At 37.3% G+C, this 22175-nt stretch overlaps 1 protein-coding gene across 1 annotated transcript in view; it reads right to left on the reverse strand.

Annotated features, from left to right (window-relative positions):
• The window catches only part of KIF6 (kinesin family member 6), a 408870-nt gene that overhangs the window by 284718 nt on the left and 101977 nt on the right, over positions 1-22175 (reverse strand). The window contains exon 6 of the mRNA XM_054570213.1: positions 17841-17970. Within this exon, the coding sequence (XP_054426188.1) occupies positions 17841-17970 (130 nt within the window). The remainder of the gene's footprint in view (positions 1-17840; positions 17971-22175) is intronic.

The raw sequence follows: 22175 nt of genomic DNA on the forward strand, positions 1-22175 counted from the left end.
TATAAACACCTGCGTTGATCTTTTTTTGAGATTGTTTCAGAACATGCTAACAGCAAAATATCCCCACTTAGATTAACCTCTCTTGAAATTAATGATTTTAAACTGTTCATTTGCCTTTCTGATTTTTCTCTTTATAAGATATCTGGATTTTAGAAAAGTAATCAAAATCACTTTCCCTAGTTGCAGGATTTCTAGATCCAGCATACTGTCAAAGCAGTTTTGTAAAAGAGAAAAATAGACTATGCACACCAATATTGTTTAAACTTTAAAAGTAAACTTTGGAGCAATGTGGAATGCATAATAGGAATGTTCTAGCAATTATGATTCACTTTTCAAGTAAAACTATCCTACTATGTTTTATTATACTATATCCCTCCCAAGGAATCTGGAGTCAGTTTAATGGATTTTTGATTTTTATGTCCTCCAAGATTGATTGGCTGAAAATAATTTTAGGAAAACTAAATGTCAGAATTAGTGACGGCTCTTCTTCTGTTGATGGCAGAATTCAGAAGACTGCTTCCCTATGGGACATTTCTCTAGGAATTTGGCAAATCAAAGTCAAATGCATTTATATATAAAAAAAATCTAAGTATGCTAAAATTGGCACATATGGCAAGTTGAAAAAATTTTACCCATATCTTTAATCAGAGTTATGTTCAGTTATCATCCTTGTTTGTCATCTTTAAACTAGATATCATTTTATCATCAGGGTAAATATGTGGTCTCTGAATAATAGAAACTCTATAACCCCAAATATTCTCCCCCCTTTTTTTACTTGACTGCAAGAACAATCATAGCTAAGTTTAGTCCTCAATGGGAGTAAATAACGCATCCATCTAGGATATCTATTTTTCCTTTCTTAAACTGAGTTTAACTTTTTTTTCTTTCTTCAGTCTGGCTTAACAATTTCCAAGTCTAATCATACACATAACTGGAACAATACTATTATGGGGCTAAAAATTCTAATGTTCTTCTACTTAAACTATCTTTAAGGAAAACCTTCATTTTTTTTTTTACACATACTAATTACCTTCAGATCATAGGTAAACTGAAAATATCCTTTACTATCCCGTGTATAGACAACAAGGAACAGATAATGCTAACATGCCTAGTAGAGCTCAGGTTATACTTTTTATTTTAATCCTAACAGGAGTAGGATATGTTTATTGATTTTAGAGAGAGAGGAAGGGAGATAAGGAGACAGAGAGAGAGAGAGAGAAATATAATGTGAAAGAGAAACATTGATCAGTTGCTACCCGCAGGCGCCTGACCAGGGATCAAACCCACAACTTAGTTATGATGTTCCCTGACAGGGAATCGAACCTGCAACATTTTGGTGTACAGGATGATGTTCAAAGCAACTGAGCTAGCCAGCCAGGGCTCAGGTATACATTTCTGAAAATTTTATTCTCATGAAGGAAGTTTATCCTGTTACCTTGATTGTAACAGTTCTCAATGTGATCTTTGAGTTTGGACATTAAGATCAGCAATAGGCACGGATTTGAGGACAATGACACTCAAAGTAAAAGATACTGAAGGAAGAACTGTAGAGACACAGATATCTAGTATTAGGTATAATATTTCACTCTACTTTATAGCACAGTAATATTTTCTCCACATTTTGAAGATTCATGGTCCTCTCTATGGTCACAAAGATCCCTTGCTATTAGAACTGGCAAGATTGCAAATGGCATATACCAAAAATGATCAAATTACTTGTTGAAGGTTTTTGGTAGTGCATAAGACCCCTGTATCCTCTCTCCTAGCTTGAAACCAATACAAGGAATAAATGCAAAAGTCAGCCTGCCAAAAAATGAAAATGTCTATCAGCAAGAAATACTAGAAAACTAGCTCCTGTGTTTTAAACTATAGCCAAAATTGATTTTCTGCCAGTTTCCCCCATGTGTAGTCCTGATTTTTAAGATAGGCCAAAAGCAATTGATCTGAGTTCTCAGATTATTATGGAAATAGTTTTACTCAGGGGCCAATCCGAGGTCTTTGTTCTCCGACCCATTCCTTCCCTTTCCTCTACATCCCAGTGATGGTGAGTACTAAAGGGAGCATTTCCTTAAGACCCCCTTTAGCTGGCATCCAACTGGGAAGACAGGGAGAAGGAGAAATGATCTGCTTTCCCCTTCTCCTCCTACTGGTTGAGACCAGCCTGATGCAGTGGCTTCCTGTTGTTGATAACCTCTGAGTTGCATCATATCTACTTGACTTCTCAGATTTTTCCATCACCCATAGAAAAAACAATCTGTGCTGATTTTCTTGTTTTAAACACAGTGACTTGCTATCCTGGTTGGATCCTGACTAATACACTCAATTAAATACACTACATTTAATATAATGCTACAGATGAGAAGTATGAAGTTTTTGAATTTATTTTTTTAAATATATTATTGATTATGTTATTTGAGTTGTCCCATTTTTCACCCCTTTATCCCCCTCCACCCTGCTCCTCCCTCCCACCAGCATTCCCCCCACTTAGTTCCTGTCTATGGGTTGTACATTTAAGTTCTGTGGCTTCTCCATGTATTTCTTTTAAAGTCATAAGCAAGACATTGCCCATTTTGCCACCCAAGATCCTTGCATATATTTTACCTGCAATTCAATACCTGAAAGTTGCTCTGAAGTATATAACTCAAAATGTCTACCTGTGTCCCTTGTTTTTACTTGTCTGCCCAAAGAATCATAGCTAATATTTGTCCCTAATGACAATAATTAACTCATTCTAATTGTCTATTATATCCTATCTTCTTTTAAATCAAGTTTATCTTTTTAAGAATTTATCTTTAACATTTTTGTCCAGATTTATATGTTTTAATATTGTAAGTTGCTTCAAACCCATTTGGAAAATAGATGAATATGTAGTATTAACATAAACATTGTATTCTTACTAAAAAAGCCATGCAACATTTGAATTTTATTAGGAATAATGCATTTTTGTAAATGATACATGCCCACTATATTCATCAAGAGCAAGTTACGTTGTGGTAGCAAATTAACATGTAGCACCATAATCTCAGAGGCTTAAAATCACAAAGGTTTCTATCTTGCTCCCATTACTTGTCCAGTATGGTTTAATGATGATTCTGCTCCATCTACTTGACACTAAGTTAGCAAGGCTGGGGGAGGTGCTGCCAACTTGTGAGGCCACCATCTCAACATAAAGCTTCAGGGTTTGCCACAAAAGTGGAAGAGATCAAGAATAGAACTTCGTACTAGTTGTTAAAAACTTCAAAGCAAAAGTAACATCTCATGTTCACTCATACTTCATTGGCTAGAGTACGTCACATGAACTGTCTTCAAAGAAGCATGTGCAAGAAGGAATAGGCTAGAAGTTTTGGTGAGCACTGATAATCTCTACCACATTCATTATTTTAAAATTCCAAACAACACAAAAAAGGAGTAAAGATGAAAGTAGAAATCTCCCAATCAAAAAAAATAATGTTAAAGTTTGATAAATACTGTTTAGACATTTCTTATACATATATACAGCTAGAAAATCAGAAGTACTTTTACCAAAACAAAAGCATATCCCACATATTTGAAAATTATTAAATTAAATCTTATAAGAATTTAATAGAAAAAACAAATTAAATGGAAGGAATTAATGAGCTTTAAATAAAGGTTTTTGTTTCCCATGGTTAAACTAGACAAAGAACATGTATGAATGACCCATGGACATGGACAACAGTGTGGGAATTGACTGTGGGAGTGGGAGGTGTATGGGGGGAGGGGGGAAAAACTGGGACAACTATAATAGAATAACAATAAAAATGATTAAAAGGGATATGTGTATCTTCTGAAAGTATCTCTTAGAATTAAGAAATACTCATAGATGGACACCGGTAACAGTGTGGTGACTGACAGGGGGAGAGGTGGAAGAGGGTTTGGGGGAATAAATGGTGATAGTCAGAGACTTGAGCTGAGGTGGTAAACACACAATACAGTGTACAGATGATGTGTTGTAGAATTGTGAACCTAAAACCTGTATGATTTTGGCTGATGTCTCCCCCAATGAATTCAATTAAAAAATAAAAAAATAAAATAAAAAATAAAAAATTTTTGAAAAAAAGAGAAATACTCATAGAAAACATTAAGGAACTTCACTCATTATGTTGACATATAATATTTAGCCAGTATCTATTTCTTGCTTTGAAAAAAAAGAAAATTAGCTCACTTATAACACTACCCATTCCACCCCTTTCTAATTCTAAATTTTTGTTGGGTTGATTATTACTTTTATATGTTTAAGATTTATAATATTCACATTACACAATTGTTCATTTTTATGTCTATATTAAATAAATTCTAAAATTCTATGTTTCTTACCAGTCCTTCAGTAAAGTGTTTCAGATTCTGAGCTCTATATTTTGCTTTACCTTGTAGCTGGTTAGACTGCACTGTCAAGCAATTTTTTAAAAGAATCCCTGAGTTCATTTTCTCTCTGCATTTACACATGCCTAAGATATTTGATGATTTGGGAAAATCAAGATGGTGGAAGAGTGAATCAAAGTCATACTAACTTCCTCCAAGGACCAATCTGAAATTACAACTAAATTGTGGAGAAATCATCTGGAACAAACAACTGGACAATAGCAAGAGAGGAGCCTTACAATCTCAGATAGACAGAAGAATCAGATTTAGCACAACCTAATTGGTAAGGAGTGTGGTGAAGATTCAGGAAGGCGGGTGGGTCACCCATGGGTGGCAGCACCATTAGGATATTGAAATGGCCACTGGATCCCCTGAGAAGAGAGGGGTCTAAACCATTAGCAGGGATCTCCAGCCTACAGCACCAGAGCCCAAAAAGTACACAGATAACAACCAGCTGCAAAAGGCAGCAGGGTTGCTCTCGGCCAGAGAAGGGTTGATGGATACAAAGTGCCATTTAAAGGGCCAACCCAAAAATTGTTACTTGCAGACACCCTGGTTGCCAGCAAAAGTAGGGGCAGAGTGGGCTAGAAATGCATGAGTGGAGACTGGGGAAGGCAGCTTTGGGGAGAGAACTGAGAGAGTAGCTAGTGGGATCCCGGTGCTGACTCCTCCCCCATACAGCTGCAGCCATCTTGCTCAGACAGACTATTCCCTGAACGGTAACAGTGTGAGAGGAAACAATAACCCCGCCCCTAGGAGGGACATGGCCCCGGCCTGGTAGTGCTAAAGCCTGACTGCTGAGTCCAGAGCCAGCCACATATAGTAGATCCCTGACTCGAGGGGGCACAGAGTGTTTTAAACACACTTGAGGAGAGACTGGAGATGGAGGCTTTGGGGAGAGAACAGAGAGAGTAGCTGGCGGGATAGTGGTGGTGACTCCTCGCCCATACAGCAGCAGCCATCTGGCTCAGGCAGACCACTCCCCTGAGCGGCAGCAGTTTGAGAACACCCAATAACTCCTCCCTGAGGAGGGACTCTGCCTCACCCTGTGGTGTCTCTAAACTGGCCTGCTGAGTGCCGAGTGACTAGATTAACAGCTGAAAGAGACAGCCATAGTCTGTAGATTCCTGGAAGTATTGAACAGACTGCTTAAGGTCAGACAGGGTCAATATCTGAAATCATCAGAGGCAGATCCAGAAAGAAAAAACAGCGGTCTCCTACCATAGAAGTTCAAACCGCTAGGTCAGGAAGTCAAAAACAGATCAACTTAAGAAGCAGAAGCAAAAAAGAAGAGTCTCACAAATAATGGGAAGACAATGACAAACCTTCCCCCTTAATCAGAGGGAAGGGAGGAATCCCCACAAAGAGAACTAAATGAAATAGAGGCAAGTAAACTATCAGATATTGAGCTCCAAACAACGGTTCTAAGGAAGCTCAATGAGCTCAGGGAGCTCAGAGAGAATTACAAAAAACTCCAGGGAAACTACGAGGAACTTACTGCAAACTATATCAGCATGAAAAAGGACGTAGGAACTATCAATGAAAGACAAGAGGAAATGAAGAATACAACTCCTGAATTAAAGAACACAGTAGAAGGAATCAAAAGCAGGCTAGATGAAGCTCAGGACCGAATCAGTAAGCTGGAAGACAAGGTAGAAAAAAAGCTCCCAGAAAGAGCAAGAAAATGAAAAAAACACTAAAAAAGAATGAAAGAGGCATTTAGGAAAATGCAGGACAACCTGAAACGTAGTAATATCCATATAATTGTGATACCAGAAGGAGAAGAGAAGCAAGGGATAGAGAACCTGTTTGAAAAAGTAATGATGGAAGACTTCCCTAATTGGAGAAGAGAAAAAGTCACACAAGTCCAGGAAGCACAGAGGGTCCCATTCCAGAGGAACCCACTGAGGCCCACTCTAAGACAGATCATCATTAAAATGGCAAATATCAAAGACAAACAGAATCCTAAAAGCAGCAAGGGAGAAACAGGTAGTAACATATAAGGGAGCCCTGGTATGGTTAGCAGCTGACTTCTCAACAGAAACACTACAAGCCAGAAAGGAATGGCAAGAAATACTCCAAGCAATGAAAACAGAGGCCTGCAGCCAAGACTGCTCTATCCAGCAAGGCTCTCAATTAAAATGGAAGGTGAAATAAGGAGTCTCCCAGGCAAAAGAAGGATAAAAGAAAAAACCTCCACCAAACCTGCATTGCAAAATATGCTAAAGGGACTGCTTTAAGAAGATGAAGAAAAAGAGTCCATGAATACCCAGGTCCTTTCACAGTCACCAATACTTGATATTACCAATATTTTTAATACTTATTAATCTGATTGTGACAATGATGTGTTAAGTGTTACTTTATTATTTGTTGAAACTAAACTTGTTTCTGCATATTTCTTGCCTATTTCTATTATTTTTAAATAGCTTTAAATGAGTTTTTGGTATTCTTTATCCAGTTTTTGATTAACTGTTCATAGAACTATTTCCCTAAAAAAAAACAAACGCACTATTACCCTTTTTTAGATGTGTTGCAAATACTTTCCTATTCTATTATTTGTCCTTTAACTGTTTTTATATGTATATTACTATGTAGTCTTCTGTGTTTAATATAGTCATAATGTCAATATTTTACTTTATAGTTTCTGGGTTTGAATATTTTACTTCAGGGTAAGAAAAATATTATTTTGTATTTTCTCCTAAAACTCCTTAGATTTTACATACTGATTTTTAACTCACCTGAATATTTTTTGTAGAATGGGTGAAATAGGGCTCTATATTTGTTGTATTTCAAGTAATAGTCGTCCCTGCACCTTATTTGTTGAATAAGCCTTATTTTCCCCATTGATGTGAAATATCAATTTAATCATATACTACCTTGTTAGACAGATATATACATTTGTTTCTATAATGTTCATTTTATTTCATTGATCTACTTGATTATTTCTGTGCTGGTGTCATGTTGTTTTAATTGCTGAGACTTTATAATGGATTTAAAATTTTTAATATTTCATAATGGATTTTGATATTTGAAAAAATAGATAAAATCAATCTCCATTTTTAAAAAAAGAAAGAAGAAAAGAAGGAGCTCCTACCTTTTGTGACAACATGGATGGAACTGGAGAATATTATACTAAGTGAAATAAGCCAGTCAGTGAAAGACAAATACCATATGATCTCACCTATAAGTGGAATCTATTCAACAAAATAAACTAACGAACAAAATAAACCACAAGCAAGTGAACATGGAGCAGACTGAAAGTGACCAGAGGGGATGGGGAAGCAGGACAATGGTGGAAAGAAGGAGAAGGGACTAAACAAAGAACATGTATGAATGACCCGTGGACATGGACAACAGAGTGGGAATTGACTCTGGGAGCAGGGGTAAGGATGGGATGGGTGGAGGAAGGCAAAGTGGGGAAAACTCAGACAATTGTAATAGAATAAACATGATTTAAAAATAAAAAATAAAAAAAATGCCCTGATTCTGTCTTGATCGTTGTGGCTCAGTTTTGGGACATCACCTTGCAAAGCAAAAGGTTGCCAGTTCGATTCCCAGCAGGTGCACATGGCTGGGTTATCTGTGGTCCCCGGTCAGGTCACAGAGGAAACCAATTGATATTTCTCCCCTTCCCTTTCTCCCTCCCTTTCCCTCTCTCTAGAAATAAATTTATTTTCCCTATGTAAAGATGTGTGGGGCAGGCGAAAGTATTGGGGGGAAAATGGAGACACCTGTGCTTGAACAATTAATAGTTAAAATTAACAAAAATTAATAAATTAATGAATAAATAAATTTTTTTAAAAAAATCCTGTTCCTTCGTACAGAGTTTAATAAATAGCAAATCAGGAGATACAGAATATAGATGGATCCTGCCCACCAGTGAACTATGAAAAAGAGAATAAATGCTATTGGAAAACAAAGAGGAGAAACCTGTTCCTGCCTCAGTGCTAACTTTTCTCCAGGAGTGACTCATTCTGAGAGAAATCTAGGCCTTTTCCTTGCAATTATGTTCCCTCCTCTGTAATGAGTTATTTAGGGTTCTTGGCCCTTATTTATCATGTCCTCCATTAGTTAGAAAGCTTGGCCAATTCCTATCTAGTTTGGTAACTTCAACTGACTACATCTTTTCAACCTACTGTAAAGTTTTGAGGACCTCAAACTTCCTTGTTCAAGCTTATCTGTCATGTTCTACCACTTTACAAAATCTCAACTGTTCTATTACTTACTGATGAGTATCTAATGACATTATTATAAATAAGCTGAAACCTGAAGAAGTCCAATTCAAATAGTGCTGGTGTGCATATTTTTACTTTATTCATTTTTCCAGTGTAAAGCCTAATTTTTAAAAACCAAGTCCAATAGGTTTTGGATGTTTGTGCATTTGCTTTTATTTCTTCTTTGGTAATAATAGCTACCGTGTTATAATGAAAACCTGCTCAATAGACTCGGTGCTGTTGTAGACACTATATATGTATATATTATTTCTGATTCTTATTTCATAGTGGAAGCTGATGCTCAAAGTGTTGGAGTACTTGTCCAACACCACATGACTAGTCGGTGGCAGAGCCAGGGTTCAGCTCCAAGTCTGATTGATTCAGAAACTTATGTTCTTTCCTTATGCCACATTTCACAAGTATAGCAATCAAATTGACATGTCAAATTTTTCAAGGGAGGATATATTTTTGAATTATTTAAAAAATACAGTGAATATTTAGCACTTCGGTTTATCTCTTGAAATCATTGAAAGCAAATGCATAAAAGTATAAATGAAAAATAACTGTCAATCCCTGGAAATACTTTATTATTCAGAATCTCTAAAAAAGCATGTTTTAGATTACAACCTAGCCGTCAGAACATAATTTGTCAGCGTACAGTGAGCTTACCAGGATAAAAAGAACACACTATACATTTTTTTTCAAAACTTACACACACACACACAAAAATCCAGAAGTTGCCATGGTAACCAGAAAACATTTGCAAAACAAAGTCTGAATATGTGGGACACAAGTGGAGTGCTCTTTCCTTCCATATTCTCTCAAAGCCAACATTTTAAGGAAAAGTTATAAAGATTAGCTTCATCTTCTTGCTTATTCAGAACTCTTAAATAATTTCTGTAATCCTACCAATGTTTTGAATAAGAACTCACTATATCTTCAGGGTAAAATTTTTTTTAAATTGAATTGCTGTGCCGAAGAGAATAAATATGTTAAAAGGTTATCTGTGTGTGACCCAGTGTCAAAACCCACCAGTAGCAAGTATGACTTGATACTTTTTGTCTTATAGTTAAATGTTTCTATAAATTAATTGAGCCTAATTGAGCAAGGCATTATTTATTTGCTTGTCAGGCCCTGCACAGTTCCATAGCTGGGACCATTTACTCAACTCTGCCCATAGTCTAAGCAATCTGTCCCCAAGTATAGCCAGAGGATCACTTGCAATTGAATACCCTGTTGTGGTCAAAAGACACAGTTCTTGGGATCCAGTTTCTGGTCTATGGATAGAGAATCTCTGTAGTATAGCTCAGGGATGTACATTTTAGCATTTAAATTTGATCAGGTTACAATTTTGGGCAATTTAGTTTTTTCCCTTAAGAAGCCAGTTGAAACCAACTCCCACAGAAGTATGTGAACAGGTCTATATTCTGTACCTTTGCCAACACCACTAAATTAAAAAATTCTGCCAATTTGGCAGGGAAAAAGAAAAAAAACATTGTTTTAATTTGTTTTTGATTACCAAATTATTTTATATCTTTACCATTTGAATTTCTGTTTTTGTTTATGTCTTCTATTTGTTTTTCACTTGGAGTGTTAGAGTAGGTCTGGTTGTTTTGTTGACTCCATAAGAACTGGGATTTGGTCTTGTTCACCCTACAACCACTGCTCCTAGAAAGGGAACCTAATACATGGTAAGGACTTGGTAAATAATTATTGAATGAACAAACATTAAAGATAATAACTTTTTGTCTTTGTCACATATTTAGAAAATACTCTTCCCACCTTATAATTTTTTTTAGTTTTCTTTCTTTAATATAAGAACATAAGTCAAATCAGTCTTTTCATTTTATGGTTTCTGCTTTGGATAGCATGCTTAGAGATGCAATAGTTCACTAACGAATGATTCCACTTATTAGACAGTGTTTTGTTATTTTGAATTGAAATTTCATGCCCAGTTGCAACCACCCAAATGTTCCCATTTTGGCCTGTGACATTTAAAGGGATTGTCCTCTTCAGGTTGGAGTAAATCTTAACAGAAATTTCTGGAGCATGGAGACTTTCCCTGAATCTTGGAAAAAACCTATTCTTTCCTTTATGTCCCTTGCTTTAGGAGACATATCAGTGAAAAAATTGCTGCATGGGATATCTGAGAGTTTCCTGCCAATGTTCTCCTCTAGGACTTTGATGGTGCCGCAACTTACATTTAAGCCTTTTATCCATCTTGAGTTTATTTTTGTGTATGGTGTCAGCTGATGATCCAATTTCAATTTTTTGCATGTAGCCGTCCAGCTCTCCCAACACCATTTGTTGAAGAGGCTATTGTGGCTCCATTTTATGCTTCTGCCCCCTTTGTCAAACATTAGATGCCCATAGAGACCTGGGCTCATTTCTGGGCTTTCTATTCTGTTCCACTGGTCTATGGGTCTGTTCTTGTGCCAGTACCAGATTGTTTTGAGTATAGAGGCTTTGTAGTAGTTTGATGTCTGGTATTGTGATCCCTCCTACTTTGTTTTTCTTTCTCAAAATTGCTGAGGCTATTCAGGGTCATTTATGGCTCCATATAAAATTTTGAAATGTCTGTTCTATTTCTGTGAAATACGTCACTGGTATCTTAATAGGGATTGCATTGAATCTATAAATTGCTTTGGGTAGTATGGACATTTTGATGATACTAATTCTTCCAATCCATGAGCACGCACATAAAGGAAAGAATAAACAAGTGGGACCTCATCAAAATAAGAAGCTTCTGCACAGCGAAAGAAAACATCAGCAAAATGAAAAGGGAGCCAACGGTATGGGAAAATATATTTGCTAATGGTACATCAGATAGAGGTTTGATCTCCAAAATACATAAAGAACTCACTTGACTCCACTCCAAGAAGACAAATGATCCAATCAAAAAATGGGCAAAGGACCTGGGCAGATGCTTTTCCAAGGAAAAGATACAGAGGGCCCAGGGCCATTTGAAAGGATGCTCGGCATCGCTAGCCATCAGAGAAATGCAGATCAAACCACCATGAGGTACCACCTCACACCCATCAGAGTGACCATCGTAAACAGATCAACAAACAACAGGTGCTGGCGAGGCTGTGGAGAAAAGGGAACGCTAGTACACTGTTGGTGGGAATGCAGACTGGTGCAGCCACTGTGGAAAGCAGTGTGGAATTTCCTCAAAAAGCTGAAAGTGGAACTGTCTTTTGATCCAGTGATTCCCCTGCTGGGACTATACCCTAAGTATCCCAAAACGCCAATTCAAAAGAACCTATGCACCCCAATGTTATAGCAGCACAATTTACAATAGCCAAGTGCTGGAACCAGCCTAAATGTCTATCAGTAGATGATTGGATCAAAAACTATGGTACATTTACACAATGGAATACTACGTAGCAGAAAGAAAAAAAGAACTACTACCCTTCGTGACACCTTGGATGGAACTAGAGCATTATGCTAAGCTAAATAAGCCAGGGGGTGAAAGACAAATACCATATGATCTCTCCTATAAGCGGAACCTAACCAACAATACAAAGATACAAGGAAAATAAGACCAGCAACACGGAAAGGAAAAGAAACCAGCAGAGACAAGAGGGAAGGAGGGAAGGGGGGCGGGGGAAAAGGAAGGGAAGGGGCAAGTCAAGGAACATATATTAATGTCTCATGGACAAAACCAAATGGGAAGGATTGAGGGAGGGAGGGGAGGAGAGGGCAAGGGAAAGTGGTAGGGGGAAGGTAGAGACAAATGTATTTGAAAAAAGAAAAAGACATAAGGGTGAAAATAAAAAGAAAGAAAAAAGACTGTTCTAAATCAACAAAATCAAGGTTCATTTTGAATCCTCCCTCTAGAAGTAGCCTCCATTGATAAAAGTATCATTCAAATACCCATTTTAAGGAGTAATAATGTTGCTCAAAGTGCATCATGAGACTAACACGAGCCTTTTCTACAAGCTGATTTGGGGAAGAGGATCATGTCCTGGGTCCTTTCCACCAAAACTTCACAGTAGTGTCTATTATGGACTAAACTGTGTCTTCTCCCCATCCCCAGTTCATATGTTGAAGTCCTAATCCCCTGTACTTCGGAATATGTCCTTATTGAGAGATAGGGTCTTTACAGAGGTAATCACGTTAAAATGAGGTCATTAGGGTAAGCTCTAAACAACATGACCTGTGTCCTTATTAAGTGGAAAAGTTTAGAGACAGACACATACACAAGGAGAATGCCATGTGAACATGAAAAGTCATCTATGAGGAGAGGGGCCTGGAACAGAATGTTTCCTCGCAGTCCTCAGAAGAAAGAACCAATCCTGCCAACACCATCATTTTGGACCTCTAGTCTTCAGAACTGTAAGATAATGAATTTCAGTTGTTTAAGCCACCCAGTTTGTTGTATTTGGTTATGGCAGCCCTAGCAAATTAACACAGTGTCCAAATAACCTACAATATAATTTCTTATAAAATAGGTACCTGGCATAGGTCTTGTCCTTGATCAATTCAGAAGCGATAATATGCTTTATCTAATAGTATGCAACATTCACTATGAAACTGCTTGGAGGGAAACTTTGGTCAGAAAAGAATTCTCTGTGCCAACATTGGGAAAGCCCAGGGTCCCTTGGTAGTTGTCTTGTTTTTGTCCCATGTGACTTCCTTCCCTGCATGAACCATTGGGTGAGTTCCTCCAGTCAGTGTTGACGTCTACTCTGTGGCTTCCTCACCAACACTACACATCCCTGTCAGGTTACGGTGAAGAGCACGAGCTTCCAAGAGACCTTCTGTTCTACTTCCGGCTCCACCCCTTCCCATGTGCACGTCCTTGGGTAGGTATCCTAATCACTCTAAACTACACTTTCTAACCTGTACAATGGGCATAATAATAACTACTTTCTAGGATTATAGTAAGAATTAAATTAAATAACTTTTGGAAAGACCCTATAGTTTTCAGCTAGCAACTCTTTAAAGGCAAGACTTTTAACTGGTTCATCTCTATTCTCTCAGTACCTGGCAACGATGTGATCAGTCATTAATTAATTGTCTTATTGAATAGATGGGAAAAGGAAGCCCTGATTATTTCAAGTGATAGGACCTGAAATCTCAGGCTCAGAAGCAAAAGTGTGAGTACAGAGCACATGATAGATGACTTTGACTTTTAAAAAAAAAATTGTGAGACTCCAGACCTTTTAGAAAAGTTTACTTTCCAAATAATCAACCTACCAATAATGTTTATGAGATTTCAAAATTATTTTTCCAGGAGCTATTTCAGGTCTTTTTACCTAATTCTTTGCTTGAAATAAAAAACATACCAGGTTTATCTGAGTTGTGTTGATGTGCGTTGTAACACACTTTGCACAATATCAAACTTTGCTCAGACTTTGCTCATTATCAAACTTTTGGAGTGAGTTGTGTGACCTTGTGGTTGTGTAAGACAGCTGGGAAACAGGATATGAGTAGAGTTAGTAGGTTTATGCCAGTTATAGGAATAGCTCCATTGGACATGTTCTCTATTAGCATAAGGGTAATACAGGAAGGAAAAAGTATCTTTACTATTAGGTTGTGTTTGTTAACAACACTAAGCCACAATCTCCTTGCACAGTGTGTATGTGGGAAACAAGAGGATTTAGGTTGTAATTAATGTTCCAGAATCATATTCCACTAGACCATTAGAACGGCATTGACTAACACATACTCACAGATTTTTGTTTGAAAGATACATTAGATATAAATAAATTAGCAAGTTTATTTCAAGATTTGTGAGCCTGGGAAGAGCAAAATGTATAGCAGGATAAATATTTTTGGACCTGCTGTTATAACACAAATAGCAGCTCTTATTATTAGGTCTCAAATTGGCATCAAAAGTCTTAGCAAAAACGTGTTAACAATTATAACCTTTTCTTATCTACTGCACATCCTTGCTGGAAGGAAGAACTTAAATTCTGAGCACATACTATAGGCCAGGTGTTTCTCTTATATTTTAAAAATGAGAAATATACATTTTAAAATAGTGATTGTGTTATAACATAGTTTTCACTCTGCTTTCATCTAATCCAATTTGTCGTACTGCATGAACCATGAGTTTTGAGATCTAAAACACTTATGAAAATAAGTGAAGTGGTATGGTGTAGTCATTAGAATGTTAAAATGTACCTACCCTATATTAGAGAAACATAATCTTTTTGGCTATAAAAATTTAGTCCTAGAGTTTCTTCTGATCTTTAAAATTTTCATTTGTAATTAAACATAGCATAAGTAAGTTTTACTCCATGTTATTGAAATTAATCAACAACAGCAACAAAATGTGAAAAATAGAGGGGCAATAAAAGCCACCTTCAGTGAAACAAGAAAATAGCTATAACCTCAAACCATCAGAAAATCTGCCAAATACTATGAGATTTGAATTGTGGTGAGGAGGGTGCTGAGAGCCAGCACATATATTCTTCAACCTCAGGCAGGATGCAGTTTTCCCTTTAAGAAAGGGTCACAATTCCTCAAACACAAATCTAATGATCTTATGTTTAGAGTGATGAGATCTAAGACTATAGGCAAGTATGGGAAGAGCAGTATTATACAGATATTTATTCTACACTAGAAAAGATGCATCCAAAGAACTAATGTTAAAGAAAGGCCTTTTTTTGTGGTCAGTGTTCTAGGTTCATTGCCAAGAAAGATGGGCTTTGTAAGTGGAGTTCAGTGAGTCTGTGACTTAAGAGGTTTTACCATCCTAGACCTCTTAGTGCAAAAACTGAGGCAAGTGTATGCTGTTAAGGCTAAGGACATAGTAGACAGTAAAAGTATTCTGGACACAGACAACTGTAATTTAACAACAATAAAAAAAATAAAAACGATAAATTCAATACCATCAAAAAACGAAATAAAAAAATTCTGAACACAAACTTGATTTGAATATTTTCTCAACCATTGCAGACTACTCTAAAAATCTGAAAAAGAGCTCAAATTCAAGATAAAATCTATTGAAATTATTGAATTCCAAATTAAACAAAATTTTATAGAGATCAAGTCAGAAAATGCAAGCCAACTATGAAAGTGAAAGAAATTGTTCACAGACTTTTCCATAGTAGCATTCAATGACAGATGACAATGAAACCAGTTCTGATACAAGAATATTGTATCCCAATAATTTTTTACCCAGCAGAATTATCAGTTTGTTCTTAAAAATTCAAATAATCAAATATTCTTTCTAAAAATTTTTTTATTTTTAAATCATGTTTATTCTATTACAGTACACTCTGCACTCAGCAGGCCAGCTTAGAGACACCACAGGGCAGGGCAGAGTCCCTCTTGGGGGCGGGGTTATTGCGTGTTCTCAGACTGCTTGTCGCTCAGGGGACAGTGGTCTGCCTGAGCCAGATGGCTGCTGCTGTATGGGTGAGGAGTCACCACCGCAATCACGCCAGCTACTCTCTCAGTTCTCTCCCCAAAGCCTCCATCTCCAGTCTCTTCTCAAGTGTGTCTAGCCCACTCTTCCCCACACCTTATGCCAGAGACCATGGTAAGTGGCAGTTAATTTGTGCTATAGCTGATTCTTCTGTCTGTCCAAGGTTGTAAGGCTCCTCTTTCGCTATTGTTCAGTTGTTTGTTCCAGGTGATTTCTCGACAATTCAGTTGTAATTCCATTTGGTCGCAGGAGGAGGTCAGTGTGACTTCCATTCACTCCTCCACCATCTTGACTCTCTATTTTATCTTTTCTTATGTCTCAGTAGTATTCTGCTCTATATATGTACGATATCTTTTTTATTCATTCAATCCTCCAAGGGGCACTTGGTTACTTCCATGTTTTGGTCATTGTGAATAATATCGGCCTATCTCAGGCACTGCAAGGCGAGGAGGTCACCACACCTGCCTTCTGGAATCTTCAAGTTTACGCAGGGGCTTTAATGGGGTTCAGTCACGTATGTAGTCCAGATGGTCTCAAAACCACCAGGATCAGGAAATTTAATGAGACATGCTAAATCTTTCATCATTATACTCCTTAATTCTTAAGCTGCCTTTATTCTTTCATCTTTAATCACTGTGGCAAATAAGAGTACCAAAGATGACCTCCTGGACCAAATGTTGAAGTAAAACACAAATGCAAATTTTTTAAAGCAAAACAAGATATTCTGAAATTAAAAGCTATGCTAAGGTCTTTTGAAATAAAAATAATAATTTAATAGTCCTCAAGTCCATATTATATGTGTTACATAAGCTCAATTTATATTGATGCAGAACTGTAAAAAACAACACCGTTACTACCAACAAAAGTAAGGGCCCAACACAAAAACAGATGTCAACACTGTATTTTCAATACCTTAATCTGGTTTCCATTTATTTATCTTGTATCTGAGGTGCTGCGTCCCAGAGAGTAGAAACAGGGCAGGAAAAATGTCAGTTGAAAGACTTCCTCAGAATGCTTATCCTCCCAGCTGATTATCCTCTCCTACTGCTTGTCATCAGAGACAGAGAATCTGGGAGCACAGCTGAAGAAGGAACCTGCCAGGACTAACAGTGAGCTGCACACTTGGGGAACTGTTCCCACATCACCACTACCAACCCCATTGCTCCATTCCTATCACCACAGTGTCACTGGATGAGAGCTTCCTGACCCTCCACCTCCAGTCAGTAACTGGTTGAGATTAGGATCACCTGACCAAGCTGGGTCAACTCTGGCTTCTGCCTTGGGTTCCCAGGAGAAATACAGGTGCCCAATTAGGTTTGAGTGTCAGATTAATTAACAAATAGTATAAGTATGTCCCAAATATTGCACTGAAACCTACTCATATTACATACTACTGCAGTGTCCCAAATCTGCCAAAAACAGCTGCCAGTCACAGAGCAAGCACTTCCTGTATTCCGTGCAGTGTTCTACATGCCTTATAAATAATAACGCACTGAATACATGAATAAGTATGGATACGTAAACAAATGCCAGTACATAGATAATCTGAGATTAGAAAGAATGACTGCATATTTTTAAATTTCAAAAATTATGCAAAAATTTCTATAATTAAGACATTTAATGAGTTGTCATTCATTAGCTGCAAACCGGTTTGTGTAAAATTGAAAAATAGAAAACTTAAGAGCCTAGATTTTAGTTCCTGCTCATTAACTAGCTGGATGACCTTGGGAAAGTCTCCTCAATTCTCAGGATCTAGATTTCCAATATGCAACATGAGATTTAGGTGAAATCATTTTTAAGGTCATTGCTGTCCTCAAAATTCTATTATAATATATGAAAACAGCTTGCAGAGAAGAGTTTATTACCTCTGCAATCATTCTGTTGGTATCTCCTAAGAAAAGCAGATTCAGAGCTTCTTCTTCTGTGGCTGCCTGATGAAGAGACAGGTTTTTCAAGTGGATGTTCTGATCAGGGTCCTCCAATATTGTCACTTTCCTAGGGAAATGGGAAACAACAAAAACAAGGTACTTTGAGAATGAAAAAAACTTGTCTTTTTATAAGTTTATTTTTTTAAAAGCTGTACAGTATGATGTCTTGAACATATAAAATCAAGTAACACACAAGACAGCAGACTTTGCTCAACTGGTATCAAACATTAACATCACCTCGACAGTCCTTTTGAATTTCAAGGTGAAATTCAAGAGCTTTGGGTTTGTGAAGTGCATCACAAGCTCCTGTTTTAAAGCCATCTGCCTTTGCAATCATCATATCACTAAATAATCTTAAAAATGCATATTATTACTTAATTAAAAATGCAAAAAGATAACCTTCTACCTACTTGGCCAGATTGTCTTTTTTGTGTCATAATTCAGTTTCTTGCATAGGTAAGGTACTAATTTTTTGCCTACTTTCCCCCTTTTGTCCAATTCCATATCAATTTCAATTTAATATGACAGTTTAAACTGGTTAGCTTATCAATTTAAACATGACAGAAATTGAAGCATCCGCCATCCCCCTAGGAGTCATTGCCCGTTTAGTTTTCTTATCAACATGAGTAAAAAAGTTCTCAATAGGTATTAAAAAGTTTGTTTGTTATTATTATTTTAATGTCCATCATATGTGTTTCTTGATCGTTTTTCTTTCTTTTACAACATACCTTTTCCTTCCATTACATCCTTACAGTTAAAGGCTTGGAGCTGGAATTATGTTCATCTATTATAACTGCCTTAAAGGGCATCCTGGCGTCAGCGCCATTTCCTCCCAGGTGAATCCTAACCCTGTTCCCAGAGCTGGCTAGTCCATGCTCTCCTGAAGTCCTTCTAGCAATTTTTGCAATTGAACACAACTTGGCCAAACTCCTCATACTGTGCTTCAAAGGCCTACAGATTCAAGCAATAAAGTTGCTAGGGAGAGTTCCTGTCTGCCTCTTGAATTTTGCATTCCTGACTTTCTTAAGAATTGTTGAGAAGGAAATCTTATAATTTAAAAGTATTGCTAGAAAGTATGTCCAGGTATCTGCACTTGCTTAACACATTTGAAATTGATGATAATAAGTAAAGGTTGCTTCATCTAGCACTAGCGTGTAACTTGCAAATAAACACTTGTCACTTGCCTATTATTAAAAACACACCTAGAATCCCTTAAAAATTGAGATTTTGCAAATACCATAACTTTTCCCTTCCCTTTTGGAAGGAAGTTATCTGGACTTTCATATGTAATTTGTGGATACTTAAAATACTAATCACAGAAAGAAAAATGTAGCTCTACCAGCACATCTGTGACCAATATGTCACTAATAACGTATTCCTTTGCCAAGTTTTGGACTCCTTTTTGTCTCCTTCAACAATACCAACTAAGATGGAAAAGGATCCCTTTCCTTAATGAAAACAAGTGTATTTTATTTATTTTTCAACAAGACTCATAAGTAAACTTATTAAAAATGTTTAAGAGTTCAAAAATGCTTAGAAAACATGAAGGCATCTCTAACTGAAATGGATGAATTGTGTTCTATTTTTAGGAACCTCCTTTATTCCTTAAACTTTATTTCCATCTTGATCCTTCTGAAGTACTCAAGAATATGTGACTAAATTCAACCTCTAGGGACAAAGAAGTAAGAAATCTTCCTAAATCCACAGATTCTGGGGCTTAAAGGTACAGCAGGTAAGTAAGATTGGAAAGAAGATAAAGGTATGAAATCAGTGATGAGGCAGTACACAAAAAGTGAGAAGAGAATTCTTCTTTTTCAACATGAGGATAAAAGGAATTTCCCAACTCTGAGGCAAAGTCACCTCTGATATATGTGGTAAAACCAAGACAGATAAAATACTATCCTGTGCAAGTTCAGAAAAGGGAGAGGTAGGTAGCAGGAAATGATGCAAATAGGAGGATGCTCACACTCATTGGGCACCAAAAGCATGCCAGACACCTGCAAGTGTCTCATTTAATCCAGGTGTTCTCACCTGGCTACACAGAGGAACAACCCGAGGAACTTAAACAAGACAAACACTGATGCCAGGTCCCATCCTAAGAGATTCTGATTTCATTGGCCTGCGGTGTGGTATGGGTATGAGAATTTGTAAAATGCTGCAAGTGATTCTCATGTTCAGCCAAGGTTGAGAGCCACTGGCTTCATTTTTCCTAACTCTTCAAGGTACACATACAGGGAGGAGGTTCTGGTTTCTTCATCTGTACCTTCCACCCAGCTCCACCTCATGCCCAAAGGATAAAGTTACTTATCTTCTTGGTTGTCAATGAAGTCACTCTTGAGCCACATTTAGGCAAGGTCATATCTTAATAGCCTGTGTTTCCATGGCAAGTTCCTTTTCTACCTCTTTGATCATGCAGCTGATGCATCAACTAAGCCACCCATTAACCACAACAATAACTAAAAATCAACCAGGGATTATGGGTCTACCTAAACTTCCATGTGGTTTATATCATTATTGAGTCAATCTAAGTGACAGTAAGCACACATCATACGTATATCTCTCACCATTATTTCACTGAAATAAAAAACATAGAAAATAAGCCATTATGGAATTCTAAGAGTGTTCACTTATTAGACAACCTAAATGGGTTTAGGGTTATATTTATATAGAATAATTAGGAACACAAGGTAGAAAGCGTTTGTGAAATGTCATCAGTGGCATTTGGCTCAGCTACTTTTTTCTCCTGAATTGTTCAGAGACTTTGATCTCCAATGTGGCTACTTCAGAACTCTTAAACTTCTATATTTACTTCCAGGTGCTTGTCCAGCTTTGTCACTGTGATCAAAATATATTTGCACATGCCCCCAGCTTCTCTGTATGGAACTTTCAATGATCTTTTTTAACATATCACTATGCATTTCTCTGACTCTTCTAATATGTTTCTCTCAGTGTTTTCTGATTTCTTGCCCATGGAGTTTTTGGAAGTAAATATAAAGGCAGGTGGGTGTCCAAATTAGTTTAACTTCTCTTATGGCTGTCTCCCTGCTTAAGGATCATCTCTGGGCATGCTATAAAAGGCTCCTTCTCTGGCATCCATATGGATTCTTCTGCAGTGCAAATTTCTCTCTCTAGTCAGGATCTCCCTTGCCATCTCTTCTTATAATCTTTCCTGATTTCTGCCCAATACCATGGGCATGAGGCTTTGGACTTTCCCTTATTGCCCTGCCTGCCCTTAGTGAAAAACCCCTTTTCACTAAGCCTTGCAGCAGTGTGTATGCCTTACGCACTCTGATGCCTTTGCTAAGAAAAGCCCAGCCTGGGTCATGCCCTGGGTACTACCTCTTGCCTTAGGTGGGCTAATCTGAGAGTGAGAATGTTTTAAACTGCTGCTGGTGGAATGCTTTTTCAAAGTTGGAGGAGATAAGAACCATTAGCAAAAGTTTCTCCTCAAGTTGCTTCTGTCCCTTCCCCTTTCTTTCCCTCTCTCTCTCACAAATCAATAGCTATTTCCTGAATCCTTAGTTGCCACTTGATTCTGACTGTAATTTTCATGGGCTTGAAAGAGGGCTTTATTAGAGTTTCTTAAATAAACATCCTAATTCCAAGATGGAAACCCCCAAACTATTTATTTGATTCTTTTTGAAAGTGCCTGTGAATCATTTTTCCTACAAAATGTTTCTAAAATGTTTAGATTTCAAGCAAAAGTCACTGATACCCTTAACTTGGACATCTAAGTGGAAAAGTTCTGCTAAGTATACTCGGTCTGCTTAATGATGGGGAAGAAGCAAGCTTTGTGTTTTCTCTGTAAACAGAGAATCTTTTCCATTTAGCTAAGTAGTTGGAATTTTCAGGCTCTTTCTAACTGACTGGAAGACATATAAAAAGCAATTGCCAAGCTCTTGTTCTCAATAATGGAAGCCATCAACAGAACCCTCCCCACCCCAAGCCCTACCTCCACAACATTCCAGCACCACCAATTTGTTGAACAGGAACTTTCCAGGAGTTACTGCAAGGAATCTGCTTTCTCATTTTCATGTTATAGACAAATGTTGCCATGGTGACTTCTATTTTTTTTCTACTTGCAAATGTCCCATGTGATTATGCAGGCAAGGTACTGCACAATGGTATCATGTCCAAGCAGGTGCAACAATGAGTTTGTATATTTATTATAACAAATGCCTGTCAAAGTAAAGTGCCTTCTAACAAAATCATCATATTATAACAGTATTCCAACAAATGGCAGGGGTGCTTTTTAATAATTCACATGAAAGT

Source organism: Pteronotus mesoamericanus, unplaced genomic scaffold, assembly GCF_021234165.1.
Source record: "Pteronotus mesoamericanus isolate MK-2021 breed Mesoamerican mustached bat unplaced genomic scaffold, CSHL_Meso_final contig_20, whole genome shotgun sequence".
Lineage (NCBI taxonomy): Eukaryota > Metazoa > Chordata > Mammalia > Chiroptera > Mormoopidae > Pteronotus > Pteronotus mesoamericanus.